Below are 26,167 nucleotides of genomic sequence, written 5' to 3'. Positions count from 1 at the left end.
ACACACAAGACCAAGACACAAGTTCCTACATTTACAAATCATACTGGAAGACATGACTTAAGTACATGAAAGCTACCTAAGAATGATCTAGAAAGCAAAGTAGACAATAAATTGAGTTTAAAATAACTAATAGATTCTGCAGTGACAGTTTGCTCATCTGTGGGATTCTAGAATTTAACAAAGCTAGTCTAAAAATTCCTTCTTTCAAATGAACAGCTAAGTGAAGCTTTCATTTTGTATAACACAGCACCATTCCTGGCAACTCATCTCACCATTTTCATAGAATTATGCACTGGCCACTCTCCTATTTGGCAAGTGAAGAAACCTGGGCACAGAGACGGGGTAAGAGTCTGTCCATGGATACAAAGCTTTGTAGTGTGGCAACATTTGAACTCAAGGCTGCAGAGACTAGTGTGCTCTTACCTTTGCCATAGCTCCCCCTGCACAGGAGACTCCCGCTGTTCCACAGTTTCTTACTTTTTAAGGGAAGGATGATGCATGATGTTTTGTTCTTGGAATGCTTATTTTGTATTTTCCATTATTTCACAAGTTTGGCCCTCTTGGTTCAGATTTCTACAATGTGCGACCAATTTTATAATGTATTCTTGACTGCATTCTATTCTCTAGTAATTTTGTCTCCCTTTTTCCCCTGAAGGCAGTAAAACTCACTCATATTTTACCTTCAAGTTCTGCTTCTTCCCTGGTATCTAGATTCTTTTGTCTTTCTACTCCTCTTTCTTAGCTTTGATTCCACAGTCTTGTCCTGGGAAGATTTCTACACAGTGCATCACCAGAACCCAAGTTTCTTCCATGACTGCTTCAGTTTTATATGTGTGGAAAAAGTAAGGGAATGTGGGGGAGGAGAAGTCTAGCCTGCACTGGAGGAGCTATGGCAAAGAGCATAAGTGTGCCCTAGTTCCTGCAGCCTTGAGTTCAAATGCTGCTCAGTTTTCCAAGTCTTTTCTGGGTATTACTGTGGGTATTGTGGATCTGAGAAATGCAGAAAGTGATGAGAGCAGAGTGAATTTCAATACAAGCAAAAAAAAAAAGTGTCAACTACACTATGAAGTTTCTAGGAGAATGGCATTTAAATTGGTAATAAAGTCTCCTAACTTCAGGAAATGGAGAGGCAGTATCCAAGGCTGAAAGGAGCTGGGTCAAAAGTGTTTGAATGCCTCAGGCCAACAGTCTCTTCCCTGAGATGAAGCTATGCTAATATTAGCTTGGGTTCCAATATTAACGAACCCAAGAAAAGGAAAGCAACACCCCAACCCTCAGGGATATTCCCCTCCAGTTATAGCTGAAGAGCTCTGGCCCATTTTATCTATTACTCAATTCTCTACTGAAGGCCCACATGTTTTTCAACCACTCAAAAAGCATGTCAGAATGCAAGCAAGGAAGCTAGATAAGGCCAATCATCTGAAAAAGTGAGCTCTTTAACAGTTTCTAGGAATAAATCAGTACACACACACACACACACACACACACACACACACAGTCACATATCAGTGAGACCATTGTAAGGTGGCAGGCACCGTGGTAGATTGAACGGTTATGTAGCCTGTGGTTTTTCCACCTCACAATCTGGACTGCTGACCCATTTTTAACTTATGTTTTTCTACTGTTCTGAAGGAGCTTAGTGTTTGCTCTGAGAGGGCTGATATGGTTAACAACATTTTTGTCTCAAAGTAAAGATAGAAAAGAATGTATCATACACATAGCAAAGACCAGAGATTGTCCTGGGGAAGATTAGCAAATGTATTTCTTTATATGCTTAATAAGGACTATTACTTAAGACAATAATTATGTAAATATTTTCAACAATTAAAAATGATTATTTTGGCTTTTAAAAATATTTCAAAACAGATGAAGAAGGTTATGAGTTGCTATTGTTTTCTCCAAATCTCAGAGGTTTTAGAGAAGCAGAGAGAAGTGATTCCATCTGGGCAAATGATGTACTGCTCACCGGACTAAGGATCACAGCCAAGATTTTGAATTTAAGAATCAGAACTAGCTTACAACTTAAGAAATGCTGGGTGGTGGTGGTGCACGCCTTTAATCCCAGCACTTGGGAGGCAGAGGCAGGCAGATTTCTGAGTTCGAGGCCAGCCTGGTCTACAGAGTGAGCTCCAAGACAGCCAGGGCTACACAGAAAAACCCTGTCTTGGAAAAAAAAAACACAACTTAATAAACACATACTTCTTCATATTACCTCTTTTTACATTTTTAATTTGTCAATTTCTGAGAATAAGTTTCCCCTCTTCACATGACCTAAAATGTCCTGAAGGTAAAATGTGTCTATTTCTGTTGGTGTTCATTCCTTTTTCTCCCTTCTCCCTTCTATAAAATTCTCCCACACGTAGAAAGTCAGTATTAGAAAAGTCAGTGTCCTAAGTCAAGACTTCAGTTATTCACTGTATATCATTAGGGCAACTCCAATTTGGGCCAGCCTAAGGAAACATAGAAAGACCAAATGCAAATTCACACTTAAACAGGCATGGAATAGCCAGAACTTATATGGGCAAAGAAATGTGTTTAAGAAAATCTTGGCTTTCTCTATTATATCAGTCATATTTTAAGAACTCCAAGAACAGAAGCCAGATCAGTGACAACAGATAGCAAATGCTCAAGTCTCTCTCTCTGTTTGCAAATGAGAAAAGCATTGCAAGTGTCCCCTCCAAAGCCTCAGTGTACACAGTACCCGGGCACTTCTGATTACTGTCTGTGAACTCCCAAGTACTATAGCTATGTATAAGCTCCAGTTTTAAAAGTATCTTCACACTCGTGTTCCATCGGTTCTCTATGAGAGTTTCTGGCAAGGTAAAGGATAGGTTTCTGTATCCTATCTTGGTGAAGGGGAAACCTAATCTGTTGAGCCCATGAAGAAAGATGACAGCATCTGAGCCTGCCAGTAAAATATTCATTAAATTGAACAAATATAAGGATGAGGGCTTTAAGGTACATAGGATATCTACTCTTAAGAAGTACATAATTTAACTAGGAAGAAATGTCCAAAGAAAAATAAATTAAAATCACAATTCAAGGATTAAATAAGTCAGGGTACGACACAAAAGACTAAATAGACCTTTCATGGTAAAATGAGGCAAAAGGGGTCTCACTTTCTAAGTGCACTTACATAGCCTCACTCCTATGCAAGGGGTGAAATTCCCAAGATGTTGCGTAATATTCTGATTTTACTCAGAGTTTTCATAACGTCTATGAAGTCTCTGTCTTTACACCTTAGCTCTTATAATGTCTAGGTTTGTCCCATCCTCTGTTGTTTTACATTTGAAGTGGAAGCATAAGCTAAATTAACATTTTTAAAAAGCTGCAAAGAACAGGAAAAAAGAATAGGGGACAATTTAGTCTTCTAGAACACCACCTGGAATTGCTGAAGGGAATGATTTTAGAAAATGGTGCTTATCTGATAAGTAAAAGATATTCTAAAAACAGTCCAGATTATTAAACGGAGGCCAGGCATGACAGCACACACCTTTGATCACAGAAGAGAAAGGATCATCTTGAGTTTGAGGACAGCCTGGCTTAAACAGTGAGCTCCTGGACAGCAAAACTACACAGAGAGACCCTATTTCAAAAAGCAAAACAAAACAAAATTACTACATGGAAATGTTTATGAATAAACCATAAGAATGGTTACAGATATTATGAGCCCTTAGTACGCAGACTGGGAAGTTCTAAGCACTTATGCATTCAATGGTCACACTAATTAAGCAAGGTGAAGGACTTTCATTATTCCAAGTGTAGTTATGAGACAATTGAGGTACAGAAAGTTCTAGCAACTTTTCCAAGTACCATAGCTTGTTCCTGGCAGAACTCGAATAAAATAAAAACCAGAATCACTAGATGTAAAAGGTATTATGTTTCCAGGGTAATTTGGTCTTCTAAGTCTAGTGCTTCTGAGTGTAGTTTTTAATAGATTTTTATGTGAGTGAATGTTTTGTCTGAGTGCATAGAAATGTATTGCATACATGCCTGGTGGCCAAAGGCAGAAAAGGGTACGAGATCCTCAAAAACTGGAGTCATAGATGATTTTAAACAGCCATGTTGGTGTGGATAGCCGAATTCAGGACTTCTGTAAGAGTAGCAGGCATTCTTAGCTGCTGTTCCCTCTGTTTTATTTTTTTATTATTTTTTTAAGTCAGGTGGCACTTGTTAGAGGCATGATCATGTGACCAAGCGCGACAGATCCGGTCAGTTACCCTGTAAGATTTGAGTCAGCTCTAACATCTCTGCAACCTCCGTTAAACCTCTGTGGCTCTAGAGACCATATGTGAGGTTCTGACCTGTGAATATTCAGTTACTAGTTTAGTTATAAAGAGCTCAGCACAGTTCATGTTCAGTAAACAGTAACCGGGCGCTCTCCATCCTTTTAGAAAGGTCCTACCTCATCTACCGATGCAGTGGAAAAGAGTGATGAATGAAATAAAACTTTTTATGGCACTGCTACTCAGGGAGCTCAGTTCAGTAACTGGTTTGTTATAACAGGCTTCGTCGATTACTGGCTGTTAGCATAAAGAATGCCTAAAAGGGTCCGTGACCTCAGAAGCTACTTCATCCAGGCAGTTGCTAGGCGACCTTCTGGCGTTGGGATAGAGGCAGGGCAGCCTACGGAGGTTCCGCCTCCACCTCCTGCCCTAGTTCCTGCCCCCTCTGACAGTAGGAGCGTCAAAGCGAGCGACCGGTCGGAGGACCGGCAGCGCAAGCGCGCTACTTTCCGCGCCGCACTGAGTGACGCACGCTCCCGCTCTAGGCCTCAGCCTCCGCCCCGCCCCCCCGCCCCTCGGTGTACTGCTCCCGCCCTGAGCCCCCGGCTACATCTTCACAGGGGCCTTCTGCAACGCCGGTCTTCCACCTCGTGAACATTGTAGAACTGGCCTAAGTCTGCAAATCCATCTCCCGTGCGCCCATGCCGGCGTCAGTGATGGGGGAGGGGGGAAGGAATGGGGAGCCAGCGGTTGCCCAGGACCTACTTCCGGAGGACAGGCGGAAGTGGCTGCGGTGTCTGGTGGGAGGGGAAAAGGAGCGCGAGGGGGAGGGCCGGGCCGCAGGGGGTCGAGGGGGTGGGGCCTGCGGGCGGCTGGGACCGGGCCCCGGCCTGGATCTGGAGCCGGGAGGGCCGAGGCTCCCAGCCCGGACCGATGGGCGGGGCCCAGGTAAGCAGCCCGTGCTGTGAGGGACTGAGTCCTAGGCACAGCGGAAGGGAGGGTTCTGAGTACAGGGAGGGTCTCAGTGTCACTGTGCCGTGAGAACGCTGAGCGCTGAGCGCGGGGTTCGGAAGAGGAAGGGTGGGAGGAGTTAAGTTCTGGGGGGGGGGTGTCATGTGTCGGCCACGCCCCTACAGGAAGAGGGGTGCGTGTGTGTGTGTGTGTGTGTGTGTGTGTGTGTGTGTGTGTGTGTGTGTGTGTGTACTAACAGGGGATAGGTCAACAGGGAGGGCTCCCAAACTGAGAAATTGGGGCTACTACAAGCAGGACACAGGCCTCAAATATTCCAGGAGAGTGGCCCCGTGAAGGAGTTTGAAAGAAATTGGGAATTACATCCTGGGCATAGTTTTGCAAACAGTGGGGGAGGTGAGAGTTGCAGGGTATGCCTGTGAAAGATGCCAGAGGCTAGGTCTGGGTTTAGTCCAGTTGACAGGAGGTAGGAGATTAGAACACTGAACTCCCAGAAAAGCATGAGAGAGGATTAGTAAGTCGTGTTTTAGAGAACAGTAGATCCTATTTCCTGTATTTTTTTAGAAGACAGTCTTCCCATACTGACAGTAAGTACTTTTGGTAACATTTCTGCACTGAGAATAGGCATGACACAAACACATATAAACACATATGCTCAAAATGATGGGGATACAGTGTGTGCATGAAGAATGTACTTTTTGTACAAATTGTGTGGAGTAGTTAAGAGAGTTTGTTGACTGAACATGGTAAAGGAGTGTGGTAACTATGCAACTCTTAGAAATCCATTTGGGCATGTATTAGATAAGAGTGTCATACTGTTTAAATGTTCCACAGATTCACACAGAAATCAGCCTCCTGGGACATGTTGGTGTTAAAGCCTGCTTCTTCTCCTGAACCCCAGCAGAATACAAGTGGACCAGTGGATGATTTCTCTTGTCTGAGCAAGAGATGGCATAATCCCTGGAATCTGTCTACCACTAGCCTCTGAGCTTTAAAAGCCAGCTGGATGAAGGGATGTAACACGCGCCTGGGAGGGACACTGAAAGCAACAGTGGGGGGGGAGGGGCCCGGACACACCCCTTCCCCCCCCGACTCCTCCCCCTCAGGGTCCACGGGGCCATGGACTTTGGACCTGGATCAGTGGAGAGAAGCTGTACTTTGGGTGGTTCTGATTCTCAGTTTGGGAAATGAAGTTTTGGGGGGGGGTGCTGGTGATCTCCAGAGAAGCAACAGAGAGAAGAAAAGAAAGGTAAGGTTCCTGTTACTTTCTCACTAAGTGCCTTGTTGTTGTACAGGAAATGTGAATGAGAACGGTCTGGGAATCCAGCCATGTCGGAAGTCATGGCACCTCCCTTGTCCTCCTGAGAAAGAACCCTTATCCTGATGGTGCACAGGAAGCATCACCTCTATTTCACTCTTTCAAGGGGGCAGAATTGTTCCTTCCCTGTTCCTTACTGAGGCTACAGTGAAGAGCTGGTAAAGGATTGTGAGTTTAGGTAGGCGAGGTTAGGTCAAGGAGAGCCTAGAAGGAAATCAGGCTTCTAGAGGGGCTGTTGGATTAGCTACCTTTAAAAGCCGTTCCTCCAGTGAGATAATAGGATTTCAAATCAGTCTGGGCTAAGGCTGAAGTGGATTACTCTGGCCTATGCAGACTGCTCTGTTTTGGGAATCTATTAACAGAATAAGACTTCAAGGGAGGTGGGGAGGGGAGCTGGAGGACAGGAAATGGTTAGATAATTTACTAAATGTTCTCTCTTCCTTCTTCCCCAGTAAGGAAGCTTAGGTCATGAAATCTCATGGAAAGAACAAAAACATAAATTGAGTTTGGGGAACAGTAAAATCTGTGGTCTAGCTCAGACTTTCCTGGTCAATGTGCAACTTGAGATATGATAATTACCTCTGTGCTGTTCTCTCCACACCAGAAGATATTTCAGTTAGGTTGCTACTAGGAACAAACGGAATAATTTTGCATTTTGAAAGTACCCTGGGCCTTGTACATATAAATGGCAACATTGACTTGACTTGATTTCTCGTTTATTGTAACACATAGGAAAGCCCTGGATGAAAGTTTGTTCATTTATTGAATGAACATGCTGGTTAGAGCCGTAGCAGACATACTGATTAAAGGCCTGCCTGGCAATTGTTTCATCATGTTATATAAAGGTGGACAGTTTTAGGAAAACTTAAATTGAGGGATCCTGTCAGCTTTGGGGATAGAAATTTTAAGTCTAATGAGCTAGTGAGAAGACAGAACTGTATTTCTTGGAGTGGGTACTGAATCTTTTCTACTCTGTCATATCTCAGTCTGCTCTCAGGTGACAACTGTCTCCAAAGTGACATCTCTTGGGCTTTTATTTCTCTATAGGGTGTTAATAACCCAAGCAAGTTTGTTCTTAGTTGTCTTGGTACTGTTCCCTTCCTTGAAAGTTTTTTAAAGTTCAGTTTACTTATACCAAGGTGCCTGTTTTTCCTAGTGATGATGTCAGCAGCAAAAAGGAAGGGCCTCGGCGTATGAATTTGAGGCAGCGTGTGCTGGCCAGGGCTAGCTAGACTTATTGAGCCTGTAAGTCAATTACAGAGGGACATCGAAGTCACTGAAGACAACTCTTGTTCTTGTCATAGGAGTCCCTGTCTTTCCTCAGTGGCCTGAAGGCTTGGGAAGTCTGTCCTGAGTAAGTCTTCTGGCTCTGAGCTCTTTCTCTTGCCTGAAGCTTGTCTGGACCCCTTAGAGACCAGGCTTCTACATATGAATCATAGTTGGATGTATCACCTTCCCTTCATCCACTCAATAAATGCACGGTTGCCAGTCTTTGCTTATGTATGGGGGATCATGATTTCTTATGGCAGTGCCTCCTGAGCCACCTGTAGGGCATGGTATGTTCTAGAAGACTTCCTCATCCAACTGAGGAGTCCCTCCTGGCCTGTGAGTGCCTAAAGCACCCCAACTATTGAGGTGTGTTGCATTGATTGTACGTTTGCCATTCAAAGTGTCAGGTCTGTTATCTGCTTTCCCTCTTTAAGGAAGAGTGTGGGGATTGCTTTTCTAGTTTGAGGAGGAGCTATAGAAGCCCTGAGCAGGAAGAGCTCACCAAAGGGGTGTGGCATATGCTGATAGTACTTGTGCAGTCGAGTGCTGAGTTGCCTTTAGGATCAGCCAGCCAGAGAGAGAAACTCCGTGTCCTGACAGCCTTTCTGGTAAGTTCTCTCCTCTTTAACATGAACTAGATAGAGTCTTTCACCTGCCAGAGCCCAGCTCTCCCATCTCCTGTGACTCTTCTGTCAGATATTTCTTTCAAGCCTTCTCACAGGGTCAGCAGATTGCTAGGGTAGCACACTCAAGCATGTTAGGCTGTTCGCCAGGACTGGTGATAAATTTAATCACACATTGTGTGGGGATTTTAAACTGAATTTATTTAGACCTTACTTTATTCTAAAAGGAAGTGCAGGTAGCTAACGAAGGGTTTCAGAGGCATTGCTTAGTGACCTACTGTTAATAAGCTTGAATTTCTTTCTGTATCACTATGTGGTTTGGGACAGACATGTTAGGAGGAATGAAAAAGGAAACTTAAAACACTAGTTTAACACTTTGGTTTTGCTTCCTCTTTCGGCTTTACGCCAAGATCTCTTCAAAAATTCAGAGCATGAATCCTTTCTAAACTGTAAACACTTTCAGGTATCTAAGTTGTAGTTTGTGAGGAACAATTTCCTTAAGTTTTTACTTTCTTTGTTAGTTCTTTTTCGGTAGTGGTAGAGTAGGCAGGCAAGCATATTACCTCTTAATTCTGTGTTATCCTGTGACTAGATCTTCCTGTTTTTCCATTTGCACATAATCTGATCCCAGGTTCATCCCCAGAGTCTAGACACTGAGCTCCCATTTCTTACCTTCTCCAATGTAACCTCTGTAGAGCCCAAGGCCTCAGTACTGATACGTTCTTGTTACTTAGACCAAATGCTGTTTATTGCTCCTGTTTAAAAATTGACCCAATCCCAATTCTATGCTATACCCTTTTTTCAGAGTGGGTGTTAGCCTTTGTGCATTTGGGGATCATTTTGTGAGCCTTAGATTTAATCAAATTGCTTCAGAGATGGACGTGGTAGGGAGTTAGTGTGTTCTGACCTGCCTCCTGTCTAACTGCTTTGGCAGGCAAATCAGTCTGACACGGCCTGGGCTGCTCAGTCTTCACCATCTTCAGTACTCACAATGTATGAATTTTAGCCAGGATGGTGATTTGCGCTCCTTATATTTTGGATATCTACGGACCAGTTTCCCAACTTCTTATACTTCCAGGGAACTTGGTCATTTTTCTCACACTTTGGCACTGAGTGTGAAGGCTATTAAGTCCTTTACTTCCTTTTTATATAAGTAAAAAGAGGCCTAAAGTATCTAAACAGAGGCATTCTCTTACATGGGTAGGCTTGAGCTTCCTGTCACAGTCTGTGCAGTCAGCTAAACTGGAAATGGTGGGCATACACATACCACACCCACACACAGTCCTCCTCACTCATGTGTCAGCCCTTTCTACTTCAGGGCAGGATTCCAACTGCTGCTGTGAAGGTTTCTCTCCTGCCCCACTGTGTCCCTGTCACATAGGCACAAAGCCATCTCAGCAGTCCTTCTCAAGGACGTGGGTAGCAGGTTTGGAAGCTGGAATGCCTAAATCTAAAATCTGGCTATGACTTATGACTTAACAGCTTACATATACCCAAAGTCTCAGACTTCTCTGAAGAACAGGTTGGTGCTGTACTCTACAGAGATGCTGGAAGAGTGTACAGAGAGGTCAAGAAAACAGGCTTGGAAGGAAGAACAACTCGGTACCTAGTGTCTTCTTACAATTTTGTTTTACTTCCTCATCTGCCCACAGGGCCCTTAAGACACTCCCCACTTTCTGCATAATTCCTGGTGTCTTGTAGGAACAAGTTAGTGAATAATCAGTAAACACATACCTAAAAGTCCTGGGTAGCTTGGGCTCTGGAACAAGTAGTGAAGTCTGCAGGTAGGACGACAGTCTGTCTGAGGTTGAGTGTATCAAGTAATCAACTGGCAATGACCTCTGAAAAGTCACCCGCTAAGCAGCCTGTGGTTTTCTGCTCCCCTCTTGGGTGAAAGATCCAAGGGTGGCGGGAGCCAAGGCCTGTACAAAGGGTCAAGCACAGCAGGATGTGGAGGGAGTGGGGCTGTGGTACCAACATGAATGGACAGTAGGGATCCCCAGACAGCTCTGATTCCAAAATGGTCCAGCCAGTGACATGTGGCTTGCTCTGAGTTGCTAATTATGCAGGGCCCAGACCTCAGAAATAGCCTGTGCTCTGGACCACTGTTGACATCCAAGTCAGGCCCTGAGACTCCTGGTCTTCATCTTTCCTCCCCCTCTCAGCCTATTTGAGGCTTGGTTGAGGTATTCCTTGCAGAGTACTCTGTTCAGCTGGGTCCTGATGAGTCTCCTTGTCCCTCCCAGGCCCCTCCATATTTCTTTTGCTTTAAAATACAAAGAAATACAGATCCAGGAGTTTCCATGACACTCCCCCATTCACTTTTAGGGTTACTACAACAGCCTGTGATTGATTCTTTCCCTCCTTAGGACTTAGGTTTTGTGCACAGGCCTAACTTTGGTTTCCCCACCCATAAAGGGGCGTGTGTGCGCGCGCACACACACACACACACACGAAAGAAAGGGAGGAAGGAAGGAAGGAAGGAAGGAAGGAAGGAAGGAAGGAAGGAAGGAAGGAAGGAAGGAGAAAGAAAAGAGAAAGAAAGAATTGAAACGGCACACCGGCTCTTACCAACCGTGGGCAGCAGGTGTTTCCTCCTTAGCTTCCTTTTTGACACATCATACTTGTTTGCACACCCTCACCCTCTCTTGCTGTTTTTTTCAACTAACAGTCTTCAACTTCCCTAGCAAATAGGGAATAGTTCCCAGGTTCTTACTGGGGTCGGTGAACACTCTTCTTGCTTCTAACACCACCACGTGCCCAAGTCAGTGAAGCTCTAGATTCACTGGGCTGGACACGGGACACTCTTGGGAAAAGTCTGTACTGGACAAGGTTGAGGGTGTGAGTGGGGTTGGCATCTACACAGGAGCTGCGACTGAGAGGGAAAGGACCCCAAACAAACATCAATGCTACCACTGCCTTTCGAAGTTAGGGGATTTGGGAAGACCGGTTGTTTAGATCTTGACCGGTGATCAGGAAGTCAGCAGTAGAGGAAGGCCCCGGAAGGAGGGGCCAGCGCGGACTCGCCCGTGGCAGGGCGGGGACCAACAGAGGGGCCTAGGGGCTGGGGGAGTGCCGCCCCGCCCTCCTGGGGAAGGACCACATTGCCGGCTAGCAGGAAGGCCAACCAGACCAGACGAGGCCGTTCCAGCGCTGGGTGTTGCCGGTCCCGGCAAGCCTGGTTCCTGGCGGGGTGAGTTGAGAGGATCCCGTGAGGTGGGCCGGGGGACGCCAGCGTCCTCAGTCCTGGGGCTTGTCCCAAGAGGACAAGGAGCCCAGAGGAGGGAGGCCGCGCAGCCAGGGGAGTCGGGTCTGAGTCCCGAGTGTGCTCCAAAGCGGGCGGTGAGAGTGGCGGGCCCGCCCCGGGGCCGCGCAGCGCGCAGTCTCCCCCGCGCGGGGAAGTGGGAACTTAACGCACAGCCACAGGATTCCCGGCCTTCAGCTGCTGGAGGGAGGGGGCTGTTGTGAAACTCGGCTGGAGGGCACCGTGGGTGCGGGCAGGGGAGAGATGGGGTCGTCCTGAAGAAGTGGGGGACTGGAGTGGAAGGTGGACTTTATGCAAGCCTCACCCCAGCGACCAGGCTTCATAAGTTGCTAGGGCTGTTTTTCGCTCAGCCACAAGGAAAATTTGATTCAATGTTGAAATATGTAATTTGGCAAGAAAACTTTTTTCCTAGCCTCCTTGCTAATATGTTTGGAACAAGGGGCCCCCAAGAGGTGCAGAGCCCCCTATTGTACAAAATGTGGTTCAGAGGGACTGTGGCCCACCCATTCGGTGTCTCCATGGAAGTGGCCTTCTGGTGAGGCTTCATTTTTGTTAACCTTTGGTACTGTAATGGCTCTCGTGCTTGAGAATATTGTTGGCCAGCTTTATTGTCTGTCATTTTTAATACTATTTAGACTAGAGCGTCCCTGATTCTGGGGTCTTCCCATTTCTAGTCACTAGTCCTTGACTTTTTAGTATGGAGATCACCATGAATGGCAATATTACATCCCTGCTTCTGTTTCGCAGAAGGCTCTATTACAGTGTGTTCAAACTCCATGTCATTGCAGCAGGTTAAACTCACTTTTTACTTAGGACGTGAGGGTATTGCCATTCTCATCCAGACAATAAGGACGGTGGAGAAGACCAAAGTCAGTTGTCTATTTACAGAAGAGGAACTGAAGCAGTAGCTCTTCAAGTAATGGCTTCAGGGCTTTGCCTGGCTGTCTGTTGCCAGGCTGTAACAGCATTGTGTTTCTCTTTGACCTGTTCCCCAGGTGAATAGCCTGTATCCCTCCTAGGTCGTACCTTCTATACCCTTGAATTATTTAGCATTATCTACTCAGACTCCTTTTCAGTTTTCCTTTCTCTCTGTGGAGAAAGTGTGGAGCCTGGTACATCATACAGAGTATAACAAGAAAGTAATTCACTTAGATAGCCGTTATCTGTGATGGGTACTATGTGCTCTGTACTTTTTAAAGCTTTGCTTCTTATCATACTGGCAAAGCAGAAGCAGTAGGGACAGTTCATTAACGGTTCTTCCATCTCGAGACTTAGTTTTAAGGCTAGAGGTAATGATTGCTTTCCTGCTCCTGGTTGGAAATTGACTATTGGCTGTTTACTTGTTGCTTAAGAAACACCTTTGGCAGAGAGGGGCAAGACTGGAATCAAGAGTGTTAGAAGCTGGATGTGATAGTGCACGCTTGTGATACCAGAACCCTGCAGGCTGAGGCAGGAGGGTCATCAGTTATAGGCAAGCTTGCACTACCTATGCCCTCTTTTCTTTTTTTTTTTCTTTTTTTTTTTTTTAAGTGTTAGAAAGGAATCTGCTCTTAGGCAGTCCTTCAGATTAGAATGTAAAATGTGAGTATACCCCAGAGGGATTGGCAAGACTTGCCCAGAGCCACCTGGTATCCGACAGAACCTTCAGTATGCCAAGACTCAATTCTCATCCCACCATGATGCAAATGTTGTTGTTTAGTGGTATGGGTTCACCTGCTGATTTCCTCAAAGGAGGCCTAAGAACACTAGAAACGTGAAAGCAAGTTTTGAGTGTCTACATTACAGTCAAATCTCATAACCAATGTATTAAAGACTCAGGTCAGGGTTGATGGATATTTTATTTTGTTGTTTGCTTGCTTTTTTTGTTTGTTTTGTTTTGGTTATCTATTTGAGACAGGGTTTTTTGTTTGTTTGTTTTTTGTTTGTTTGTTTGTTATTTTTTAATGTAGCCTTGGCTGTCCTGAAGCTTGCTCTGTAGATCAGGCTGGCCTTGAACTCACAGAGATCCACCTGCCTCTGTCTCCAGAGTGCTGTGATCAAATGCATGTACCACCATGCTCAGCCTATGATAATTCTATCTTTAAAAGGAAATACGGCAAAATAGTTTTTCAAACGGCCTTGTTCATAAATATCCCATTCTACATGCTGTTGCAATTTAACTTTGTCCTCTTTCCACTCACTGGTAGGATTCTCCATTTTCATTTCTCTCTCTTAAAAATATTTGTGTGGGGCTGGAAAGGTGGCTCAGTGGTTAAGAGCACTGACTGCTCTTCCAGAGGTCCTGAGTTCAATTCCCAGCAACCACATGGTGGCTCACACTGGTGTGTCTGAAGACAGTGAGAGTGTACTCATATACATAAAATAAATACATCTTTTTTGTTTGTTTGTTTTGTTTTGTTTTGTTTCTCAAGACAGGGTTTCTCTGTGTAGCCCTGGCTGTCCTGGAACTCACTCTGTAGACCAGGCTGCCCTCGAACTCAGAAATCCTCCTGCCTCTGCCTTCCAAGTGCTGGGATTAAAGGCGTGTGCCACCACTGCCCGGCAAATAAATACATCTTTAAAAAAAAATATTTGTGTGTATACGTATTTTGCCTGCATGTGTGTTTGTGCAGCACTTGCATGCCTGTTGTTTTCAAAGGGTTAAAGAGGCTCTTTGAATTGGAGTTACTAAGAGTTATGAGCTGCCATCTAGGTTCTGGGGGTTGAACCTGGGTCCTATAGAAGAGCAGCTGAGCCAGCTCTCCACCTCATTTTTATCTCTTAGTAATGGTAGGACCTAGTAGTTTCCTTAGGAATTGAATAAAGCAAAAGTGAGCCAAGGCTGCCTAAAGAAAAGGGTTCAACTGGCTTTGTCGAGGTCTTGGAGCACTTCCTTCTCTTTGGAACCCAGCCACTGAGTTCATAGGAAGCTTGGGCAACATGGAAGGAACACATGATGGTGTTCTAGCCAGCACTCCTGCGAGTGTCCCAGTCAGCAGCAACATCAGACTACAGATGTGTTATGGAACACACATCTACAGGAGGCTAGCCTCAGCTTTTGAGTCTTTCAACCTGAGGTCCCAACATAAAACAGAGACAGGTCTTTCCCTCTGTGCTCCACTTTCTAAGTTCTTCAGCTGTTGATATTGGAAGAGGAAATAGATGATTGTTACAGTTTTAAGCCAAACAATTTTGAAGTAATTTGTTATTTGCCCCTCCCCCCCAAAAAAAATACTGGTAAGAAATGGGTGTGAGTACAGCAGTCTTCGAGACTGGGGCTGGGGACCGGAAGGGAGCAGGTCAGGAGAGCTCTCACCCTGCTTCTCAGGAATTCTGTTCCATTTTCTCATGATTTCAAGTACTGACTGCTTTAATGAATCCTCCCAGATTTAGTGGGCTTTCCTGTCGCAGTCTGATGGGGCCGTTCCCTGTCGTACTTTGTGGTTGATTCTGGCAGTCAGCTGAAATACCTTCAGTGTCCGCCTTGATCTGTAGTTGATTAGTTTCGACTTGCCAGCATGTCTCCTGCCTTTGCCGTCTGAGATTACAGGTGTGCTCCATCACACTCAGCTGTCTTGTCTTTTAGGGACGACTTCTAGGAGTCACAGGGTCTCAGAATCAAAATGAGGGAATGTGGAGGCCCCCTCCCCCAAGGAAAGAGTATCCATCCTTTTGAATAAGGAGCTCACAGGAGGGGAGGTGTGGCAGTCATCTGTGGAAAGTGCAGTTCTTCACTTTTGCTGCTGTTTTTTTTATCTTCGTTCTCCCTGCTTTAGTTTATACAACAAATGGTCCTTCATGCAACCTCTCGTCAGACTGTACACATGGACCAAGCACACTGTAGCAGGTCTCGAGGACATAGAGCCTCTTTTCTTAAGGAGTGAGGTAAGAGTTAAGAAAGTACCGTCTTGGATTCTGTTACACCATGGAGAGTGCAGTGAAGAGCAGCCGTGGAAGGCTTGGTTGTGTCTGGGATATCACAGGCTAAAGAATGTGAATGTTCTTAGGTCGGGTACTGGGTAACATTTCAGGAGCAAAGACACAACAGTTTACAAAACGAGTTCCTGGGGAAGTAAGTAGCCTCCTGAGACTGTTGTACGGGGACCCATGTCGTTCATGGGTGGAAAAGAGATTGCATCAGTATAAAAGTCTGTTGTTGTAAAGCCCATTTCTGTCAAACTAAGAAGTTTTCATTTTTTTTTCCCCTGTGGGCAGTGGCAGCTTCTGATGGCTATTAATATTAATGTGTTCAAGATTCTATTGCTACCAGAAGGTTACTTAGAGAAAAGCTGCAGGTAGATCATCAGGTTAGCTGGGGAGCTACACCAGAGGTTCCAGCTTCAAACAGTATTCATAGTAAACACTTCGGGTTAACGGGTCCGAGGATGTGAACTGAGAACTGGCAGTGAACAGTAACTTTCAACACTGGCATAACTCTGAGGCTTCTAGGGTTGCTTACATTTCTAAAGTTAGAAGCTCGCATGGAGTGGGGAACGGGTTCGTGAGCCCCAGCCCCTGACAGAAGCTGTGGACAGCTGCTGGCTTCAGCGGGAGAAAAAAAAAAGAGTTTTCTTTAAAGATGTGGCTCCTGCAGTACAAGAAAACCTCCAGAGCCAACTAAACTGGGCCCACAAGGGCTCATAGAGACTGATCCACCAACTGAAGAGTGCAGGGGCTGGACCTAGGCCTCTACACATATGTAGCAGACGTGCGGCTTGTTCTTCCTGTGGGTCCCATAACAACTGGAGTAGGTACTTCTCTGATTCAGACTCACTTGCCCGCCTTTGGATCCCTTTCCCTAGCTGGGCTACCTTGTCTGGCCTCAGTGGAAGGGTGTGCTTAGTCCTCATGTGACTTGATGTGCCAGGGCAGGTTGGTACCCGGGAGCTGGGAAGGGGTGGTAGGGTGGGAATGGGAAGAGAGGAGGGAGGGGAGCTGTGATAGTGACCTAAAGCGATTAAATTAGTAAAAAAAAAAAATGTTCCTGGTAGGTCCGCCATGTTCTATGGAATGGCTCCATACCCATGAGTATATGAGTAGCACAAACTGGAGTGGAAAACAAGAGGACAGGGAAGTTGTAGGTGGGTTTGGTCACACATACACACTGTCTGTCTGTCTGTCTGTCTGTCTGTCTCTCTCTCTCTCTCTCTCTCTCTATATATATATATATGTACATATATGTATATATATGTGTGTGTGTGTTTATATGTATATATATGTATGTATATGTGCATATACATATATATACACATATATATGAATTTTCATATATATACACATATATACATATATATACATACATACATACATATATATATATATATGTATATATACACACACACACATATATATTTTGCACCTTTCCATCACAATCAACACCAGTGAAACCAGCAAAAGGCAACACAAGGTTAGATCAGCACCACACACTGCCAAGGTACAAACTTCAACATTTAGATGTACCTGCCGCCTAAACAGTCCTCAGTGTGGGTGCCGCACACTGAAAATTCATATATTATATGAAATTCTCAAAGAAAAAAATTGATCTGGTGTACGTACTCTGTTATAAAACAGAACAATGCACCCTGATCCACCATCTTTATTTCTGTAGCAAAATGTGAATAGACACTCAAGTGGAATGGAGAAGATCAATAGCCTCACATTTAACTAGATCAGATGCTATCAAATGAGGTGCGATAAGATTTGATTATCAAGCTGGGCGGTGGTGGTGCACGCCTTTAATCCCAGCACTTGGGAGGCAGAGGCAGGCGGATCTCTGAGTTTGAGGCCAGCCTGGTCTACAGAGTGAGTTCCAGGACAGCCAGGGGTACACAGAGAAACCCTGTCTCAAAAAACCAAAAAAAAAGAAAAAAAGATTTGATTATCAAAGGGGTATTGAAAACTTTTTTCAGTGCGTTTTGGATTGAAAATGACAGTGGGGAGATTGTACATGTGTGTGGCACCCACACTGAGGACACTGTTTAGGCGGCAGGTACATCTAAATGTTGAAGTTTGTACCTTGGCAGTGTGTGGTGCTGATCTAACCTTGTGTTGTCTTTTGCTGGTTTCACTGGTGTTGATGGTGATGGGTGGGGAGGTGCACTATTATGATCTGAAGGCATCAAGAAAGAATATCTTGGCATTTATTTTGTTATATAGTGGGTGCTGTTCTAAATATGCTGTGGAATATCCCATCCAATCCTTAAAACAACTTGCTGAGGTATTCAATTATTCTTTCCATCTTAGAGGTGAGAAAATTGAGTCTTACAGATGTAGGAAAACACAGGCTGATGCCAGGCATTGCCTCTTGGGTATCTGGCTTTGCTGCTGCTGCTGCTGCTTCCTATTTATTATTATTATTATATTACTATTATTTTAAAATCTGTACCAAACTTCATATGGTGCCCGAGGGGACTCTGACTCTGAGCATGTTCCCTGGAGAAGCTTCCACCCCGCCAGCCAAGGATCACACCTGTAGACATGGCATCTGCTGTAGAGAGCGTCACTCGAAGTCAGTGTGTGTTCATACTCTACTAACATCCAGACATGGATGAACATCTCGCCCTGAAGAATATGCAGGAACATGACACAGGGAATCTTAGCCTGTGTGGAGAGGCAGCTAGGGCTTCAGCAGGGCAATTGTGCATTCTCGTGGCAGAAGAATCAAGTATTGTTAGAGAGTTCATAGAGAAGGGCTGAGGAGGAGGGTAGGAAGAGTCTAAGCCTGAGAGAGGATTTTCTATGAGCCATCCAGCCACTCTAAATGGTTGTAGACTTGCTAAAAATCCTGCCAACAGGCAATCCAGGCTTGCTTTGATCTGTACGCTAGTGGATGCATTGCACCTAGTTCAACATCGAGAGAAAAGGAAAAGTCATTTGAAAGTAAAGTCACTTGAAGGGTAGGTAGGCGATTTCTTGGGGATTTGGCACCATCTGAGAACTTGCAGGTAGACCTAAAGTGACAAGTCAAGGACACTCCCAGAAGGCAGCATTTAAGGTAATTCTTTTTGCTGTTCTTTGTCTTTCTCCCATCCTTTTGTTTTAAAGACTTTTTCCTACTTGGTCACCTATTTAGGAAGCAGGAAGTTGGGGACTACCCTGAAATCCTGGCCATTGGAATTCAGGGAACGTTTCAACATTGACCACATTCTGAACGGGATTAAAAGAGAACTGTCAACTGGTACATCTTTCAGCTCGCCCAAGAAAGTAGTGTAATGACACAGCTGAGTGGAAATGGCCCCAGGTTTCTGCAATATGGTGTTCTGGAATTGTGGGGGTACTTGGTTTTAGGAGGAAGACCAATGGTGGGGTCAAGAAAGGGCTTGGAAAGACAGATCAGAGGGCTGCAGAGAAGAGATCTGGGATTCAAGGTTTTAGCTAAGATAGAGAATTGGGTAAGTGTAGAGCAAGGCTTATTCTTGTGTCCTAGCCCTCCCAAGAGCCTGGCAGGTGCAGGTCTGTGATTGAGGGGTTCCAAGTAAACCTGCTTGTCTCTGCTTCCCTTACTGCATGTGCCCAGCTGGGGCAGTGCTAATGGATGACATTACTCAGAGATAGACTCCATGTTGCCTTATTTTATTTTTTAAGAAACTTTATTTGGAAAAAAAAAGTTTCAGGAATACAGATGGCCCGCCCTTCAGAGTGACATACCGATGTTATTCAAGTTCACCTGCTCCATTCAGTCTGTGTAGCTATGGTCATTTTTGTTGTGAACTACTTGAGGGCATCTTTCTAAATATTTCAGTGTGTATTCCCTGAGAATTGGGATGTTCTCTCTTACACACTTCAATGGCTATCAGCTACTATATATACTTTAACCTACTATCTGCATCTAATTTTACTTTATGATTTGTGACCTAAAATTTTTTTAGATTTATTTTTTCTATATTATGTGTATGAGTGTTTTGCCTATTTGTATGTATGCATTCCTGATGCCTTTGAAGGTTAGAAGGTGTCAAATCCCCCGGAACTGGAGTTGTAGATGATTGTGAGCTACCTTATGAGTGCTGGGATCTGAACTCTGGTCTTCAAGAGCAACAAGCGTTCTTAACCACTGAGTCGTCTCTCCAGCCCTTTAGCGTCTTTTCTGTAAGCAGAGGTTTATTGGAGTGTAATTGACACACAGTAAACACATGCATTTAAAAGGCATTTTATTTTGATATATGTATACACGCATTAAATTATCACTGTAATCAAGACAGTGAATATATCCACCCACCCCAAAGTTCACTGATTTCCTCCAGCCCCAAATTGAGAACTTAGGCTCTTCAGCAGTCACCAAGAGACTAAGTCAGGTTTTCTCTTTTATTTTTATTTTTGGCAGTCTCATGAGTAACATCATCTCAAGCTAGTTTTAATTTGCAATTGTGCTTTGATTGAAGTTGAACAGTTTTTGATGTTTGAGGACTGTAGGTGTTCTTCCAAGTTATTGGTACTGGCTCATTTTCTATAGGTTTTTTTTTTTTTTTTTGTACTTCTTTTTCCTCTGTTATTTGAAATTTCCCCCTAGTGTGGTATTGTGTATCTATGGCTGATGCTGCAGAAGTACTCAGTTTGCTCTTTGGCTTCCTTGTGCTATTTCTATCCACATGACAGCCTTTCAAGTAAGGAAAGGGCTCTTTTGTTATAGCAAGATTTTGAGTCATAATTAGAAAGCCTTTCTGTGCTGCCATGTTTCTTCCTCCCTTTTACTTTTGTTGTCTCTTTGTTTTATTTTGTTTTTATTGTTTTAAAATTGTGGTGCACTTGGAAATTATTCTTGTATGTTGATATAATCTTACATTTTCTCACATGCCTGTACGGTAATTCCAGCCCTGTTCTAGTCATTGAGTAGTCTGCTTATTCATAACCACCCAGTCGCCAGCCTTGAGTGGACACTGCTTTGACACCTCCTTGAGCAGGTCCCTCTTCACCACTCATCATCACTGTTTTCCTACATGTTCTGATGTGCTTGCTTCTTCTGGAGAGTTCTGGTGACCTTTTTTTTTTTTTGTAGCTCCATGCAAAAGCTTTTGTGCTTTTTGGTTTTTGTTCAAGGCAGGGTTTCTCTGTCTGTGTAGCCCTGGCTGTACTGAAACTCAGTCTGTAGATAAAGCTGGCCTCAAACTTACAGAGATCTCTGTAAAAAAGCGTTTTTATTGAGGGTTTTGATGGTCCAGTATGGTTTAATCAAGGAAAGATATGTTGAAGTGTTTTTCAGAAATTTTAATTTTGTTTCATACAAGTTTTTGAATGCTTAAGTTTATTTTTAAATATTTTGTTTTCCTGGCTTTTCAATAGGATTCTTTTTAATGTCCATTACTTCTAGTTATTATCATGGATATAAGTATGTTAGTTGTTTTTACTATTGATTGCACTATAACTGTAGAAACCCTCACAATATCAGCAAACAGATAGTTTTACTTCAGCCTTCAGTTGTTTCATTTAGTCTACTTGTATTGGCTAATTAAAAACCATTGAGACTGTGGGCATCGTGGCTTTTAAAATTAATGTATTACTATCACACAGATGCATGTATCTTGCTTTGGTTGTACTCACCCTCTCTAGTCCCCCTTCTCATTCCTTCCTGAACCGTGGGGTCCTTTTCCTTCCCTAATGATCTAGATCTTTTCTATTCCCCCCCCCCCCCCCCCCCGCCGCCTTGGTTTTTCAATGCATGGTTTCTCTGTGTAGCCCTGGCTGTTGTAGAACTTGTTCTGTAGACCAGGCTAGCCTTAGACTCAGAGATCTGCTTGCCTCCTCTTCCCAAGTACTGGAATTAAAGGGGTGCATCACCACACCTGGCCTCTCCTCTACTTTGAGGCTGTTATTTGTTACCACAGTAAGAGAAAATGTGCATGTTTGGCTTTTGCTTAACACGATGCCCTTCAGTTCTTTTGACAGGATTGTGTTCTTTCTGGCTGATACTGCTCCATTGTGTATCTAAGCCACACTTGTGTATCTGTTAATCTGTCACCGACACCGGGGCTGATTATATAACTTGGATATTGTGGGTAGTGCCTCTCTAAGCATGAGTGGTGTAGGCAGCCTAGCTTTACTTCTGACATCATTGTATCAAACAAAGTGACCTAGACACAGAGAGACAGATGTTTTCTCATTGTGTTCCTTACTAAGCCTGTTATAACATTTGCTTTTTAAAAAATCAGTAATTTTAGTGCAATTTAACTTGAGGAATGGGGGTCAAATGGTTTTACCTCTCACTCCTTCTAAACTAGACTGGATGAAAGACAAGAAATGAAATCTGTGGTAGGGAACCAGGAGTTGGAGTTTTCCATTTTGTTTTATTATTTTTCAGCTCTATTCCACAAACATCATTCTCTGCCTCCTTGTCAAAGTCACATTGCTTTTCTGAGGACTCATTAGCTCATTTTGAAGCGGTGGAAGGAACATGTCAACTTGATCCTGCAGTCAGCCACCCTCTCTCCTCTTTCCTCAGTCTCTCACCTGTGCCCCGCCTCTCCCCAGTGCTCTGTGAAATTGTACAAACTTGAGGTAACAATTGGTTTTCTCTCTCTCCTCTTTAGGTACATGGCTTCTTCCTACTCTCAGCCTAGAAGAATAAACCCTTAGACTGTGGGGAACTGAGCCAGGCAAGCCAAAGGCAGCCTTGAGCCCTTCCCCTGCCTGTCCTCCCCTGCGGGGGCCAGGATGCTGAAGAAGCAGTCTGCAGGGCTTGTGCTTTGGGGTGCTATCATCTTTGTGGGCTGGAATGCCCTGCTGCTTCTTTTCTTTTGGACACGCCCAGCACCTGGCAGGCTGCCCTCAGACAATGCCCTTGGTGATGACCCTGCCAGCCTCACCCGTGAGGTCATCCACCTGGCTGAGGACGCTGAGGCGGAGTTGGAGCGGCAGCGGGGACTGTTGCAGCAAATCAAGGAGCATTATGCTTTGTGGAGGCAGAAGTGGAGAGTTCCCAGTGTGGCCCCTCCAGCCTGGCACCATGTGCCTGTGACCCCTTCACCAGCTGTGATCCCTATCCTGGTCATTGCCTGTGACCGCAGCACTGTCCGGCGCTGCTTGGATAAGTTGTTGCACTATCGGCCCTCAGCTGAGCGTTTCCCCATTATTGTCAGTCAGGACTGTGGGCACGAAGAGACAGCACAGGTCATTGCTTCCTATGGCACTGCAGTCACTCACATCCGACAGCCGGACCTGAGTAACATTGCCGTGCAGCCAGACCACCGCAAGTTCCAGGGTTACTACAAGATTGCCAGGCACTACCGCTGGGCACTAGGCCAGATCTTCAACAAGTTCAAGTTCCCGGCCGCTGTGGTAGTGGAGGATGATCTGGAAGTGGCACCAGACTTCTTTGAGTACTTCCAGGCCACCTACCCACTGCTGAGAACAGACCCCTCCCTTTGGTGTGTGTCTGCTTGGAATGACAATGGCAAGGAGCAGATGGTCGACTCGAACAAACCTGAGCTGCTCTATCGAACAGATTTTTTTCCTGGCCTTGGATGGCTGCTGTTGGCTGATCTGTGGGCAGAGCTGGAGCCCAAGTGGCCCAAGGCCTTCTGGGATGACTGGATGCGCAGACCTGAGCAGCGGAAGGGACGGGCTTGTATTCGTCCAGAAATTTCAAGAACTATGACCTTTGGTCGCAAGGGTGTGAGCCATGGACAGTTCTTTGACCAGCACCTGAAGTTCATCAAGCTGAACCAGCAGTTCGTGCCCTTCACCCAGTTGGACCTGTCGTACCTGCAGCAGGAGGCCTATGACCGGGACTTCCTTGCCCAGGTCTATGGTGCCCCCCAGCTGCAGGTGGAGAGAGTGAGGACCAATGACCGGAAGGAGCTGGGGGAGGTGCGGGTACAGTACACTACCAGAGACAGCTTCAAGGCCTTTGCTAAGGCCCTGGGTGTCATGGATGACCTCAAGTCTGGTGTCCCCAGGGCTGGCTACCGTGGCATTGTCACTTTCCAGTTCCGGGGCCGGCGTGTCCACCTGGCACCCCCACAGACGTGGAATGGCTATGATCCTAGCTGGAATTAGCAGCACCTGCCTTCCCTCCTGGGTCTCCTTGCTGTGTGATGAGCTGGGGCAGGCCTGCAGGCCCTGGGCTATACCATCCTGCCAGTGTCCTCTCTCTTGGATCTGTAGATCTTCCCTTCTGTCCTGGCTATCCCCCAAGTGGCATTCTAGTGCACACATCATAGGATGAGGGTTATACTCCTGTTGTCAAAGGAGTATTGTGTGGTATGTTCAGGGTGTATTGAACAAGAAACCACTGTGTGGTATGGGGAGGGTTGGGCCTGTTGGAGCCAGGCTTGTAGTGGCCTGAGTTCTCTCCAGGGGCCTCTGCGGAGAGCTTGGCAGCTCTAGCTCTCTCTCCTGACCAGGCCTCTCAACCCTAAGCTGACTCCTGTCAGTACAGGAGTCCACTTTATGTACCTGTCCCCCTTTCTCCACCTTCCCTGAGTGTGGGGCTGGATTATGGAAGAAGGAATGGATTTGTGGCCAAATGAGACTAACCAAAGGGGTTCACTGTCAGCGTCAGGCTGGATTGCTGGGCTGCCGGGGTCACCGCCTCTGGCTTCTTTTCTGCTGACTTTGCTCTTGTCCTGCAGCAGAGCAGTGTGGTGCTGTAAGACGGAAGGAGGAACGAAAGCAAGCCTTTCCAGTGGGGGAGCCATTGTCAGGAGTGGCAGGCAGAAAGCCTGTGCTTGGGCACCCCCCTTCTTGCCCGTGGCCCCACTCCCTTCTGAAGGTTAGTTTCCTCCACATTCTTTAGGAGGATTCAGGGCCAGCCTAGTGGAAGACAGTGGCTCCATGCCTCTTTTCCCCAGGGGTTTGGTGCAGAGGTTCCTCTCTGAGGCCTTGCTCCTGGTGGCTGTCTCAGCAAAGACACCAGCAGCTGAGAACAGGCCATCCGTGGTCCTGAGCCGGCTCCTGTCCTCTGCCTTCCCAAGCATCCCCACATCTTCCCAGGCCAAGATGCAGGCAGCAGGCTGGAGAGAAGTCTGTGTGTCTTTGTTTGTTGCCTGACCTTAGTTTCATGGAAGAAGATGGAATCTACAGAATTATTTTCAAAAATAAAGTAAAGGCTGAATTGTCTGAAAAATATGTGTATGTGTCCTCGGGAGGAAGGTGAGAGGAGGCGGGGCAGGGGGCGTGGCAAAGGGAGAGAGCAAAGTCTACAGGAAAGAGCTAGACCGTGGGGAAGCAAGTGCACACCTGAAGAAAGAGAATGACAAGAAAAATAGGATGGGGGCTTGGGAGTTGAGGGGCAGTTGAGGATGGGGCCAGGTGGGGTAGCAAGGCTAGCTTGTGAGGAAGGCCTGAGGTTGCAGGCCTGCTGTTAATCTCAAGCTGGCCACAGGCTCCTCAGTTGGTAAGTAGGTCTGGGAGTGGTCTGCAAAACAAAAATAACAAAACCTTGGCATGTAAACCCTCCAAGTAGTGCTGTATACCCTTTGCTGGCTCAGGTAGCATCTGTTGAGCAACTCCATAAGCTGCCCGTGAATCCAGGGTTTGCAGTGCATATGCGGTGGGCTGTGTGGCAGGACCTAAGGCTCCTGATTGTGTTAGTGACAACCAGAGCACGTCTGTCCCACCCTCCATGTTTACTGAAACTTCACTCATTTCACAGGCAGCACTCTCTGGGAAGTTTTATTCCGTGTGTGTGTGTGTGTGTGTGTGTGTGTGTGTGTACAAATGATGCCTTTTTATGAGAGTCCTATCAACGCTCAGAATACTGTCCATGTTACTTATTGAGACAGGGTCTCCCACTAGTAGAGAACTTAGCCATTATACTAGGCTTGCTGACCAGGGACCCACCCCAGGGACCCACCAGTCTCCATCCTCCCAGTGCTGACACAACTGGCATCTTTACATAGGGTCTGGGGGCTGAACTCAGGTTCTCTTGCTTGCATTGCAAGAACTCTGTTAGCTGAGTTACCTCCCCAGCACCGACTTAACGACAGAATCAAATTGAGATCTTGCCACTGATGGTCAGAGATCGCTGGGTAAGCTCTCTCCTGAAGGGGAGGAGTGGAAGCTAGTGGCCTTGTCTGGGGGCTTAGGAATGCAGACTGTAGAGTAGAATTCATTTCACACATCTTAGCCTTTTACTTCGTGGCCTTGGTTGTGTCTTCCCTTGTTGCTATGAGGTGGATTACTTATCACGTATTTTGATGTTAAAACGAGTTTGTAGCTATAGACAGAAGGATTGGCGAGGAGACACATCATCCCTGACCATTGAGTAGGGAGTACTTTGTCCGGACTTCATGGTCTCAGCACTTAATGTATTTATCAGTCACTGGCCACATGCTTTGTTCTGAGCACTGCCAGTACTGTGTTGCTGGGGTCTCACCAAAGGAGAGGCAGGTATAATAGAGGTGAACTTGATCAGGCCCATAGGGGGATGGTTGGGGGAGACCCAGGTTTTGAATGGAATGTGTGCTGTAAACAGCCGAGTTACTGGTTATATAAAGGAGAGATACCATTCTGTCCTTTAATGCCTTCTTTAGCACCTCTTCCCTCCCCAGCCTCATTTGACCCCAAGGCAGCAGGTGACACCAGA

General features: G+C 45.6%; 1 protein-coding gene across 5 annotated transcripts; it reads left to right on the top strand.

The window, feature by feature from the left end:
* The first annotated feature begins 5,086 nt into the window (after positions 1-5,086).
* On the top strand, positions 5,087-24,706 carry Mgat1 (mannosyl (alpha-1,3-)-glycoprotein beta-1,2-N-acetylglucosaminyltransferase). Of its 5 annotated transcripts, none has more exons than XM_028777709.1 (3): positions 5,087-5,174; positions 6,030-6,444; positions 22,170-24,706. In XM_028777709.1, exon 3 carries the CDS (start codon positions 22,294-22,296, stop codon positions 23,635-23,637), a length of 1,344 nt encoding a protein of 447 aa, XP_028633542.1. In that variant the 5' UTR covers positions 5,087-5,174; positions 6,030-6,444; positions 22,170-22,293; the 3' UTR covers positions 23,638-24,706. The 5 variants fall into 5 exon arrangements, with proteins under 5 accessions (XP_028633542.1, XP_028633543.1, XP_028633545.1 ...); XM_028777710.1 differs by lacking the exon at positions 5,087-5,174 and adding an exon at positions 5,418-5,782; XM_028777711.1 differs by lacking the exons at positions 5,087-5,174; positions 6,030-6,444 and adding exons at positions 8,314-8,390; positions 15,426-15,534.
* The last annotated feature ends 1,461 nt before the right edge of the window (positions 24,707-26,167 follow it).

Source organism: Grammomys surdaster, unplaced genomic scaffold (genome assembly GCF_004785775.1).
Source record: "Grammomys surdaster isolate TR1022 unplaced genomic scaffold, NIH_TR_1.0 313, whole genome shotgun sequence".
Taxonomy (NCBI): Eukaryota; Metazoa; Chordata; class Mammalia; order Rodentia; family Muridae; genus Grammomys; species Grammomys surdaster.
The sequence above is the reverse complement of the archived record's forward strand: the minus strand, read 5'-3'. Positions and strand labels throughout refer to the sequence as shown.

Coding starts and splice junctions, on each gene's coding strand:
- Mgat1 (XM_028777709.1), top strand. CDS start 22,294: ATGCTGAAGAAGCAGTCTGCAGGGCTTGTGCTTTGGGGTGCTATCATC.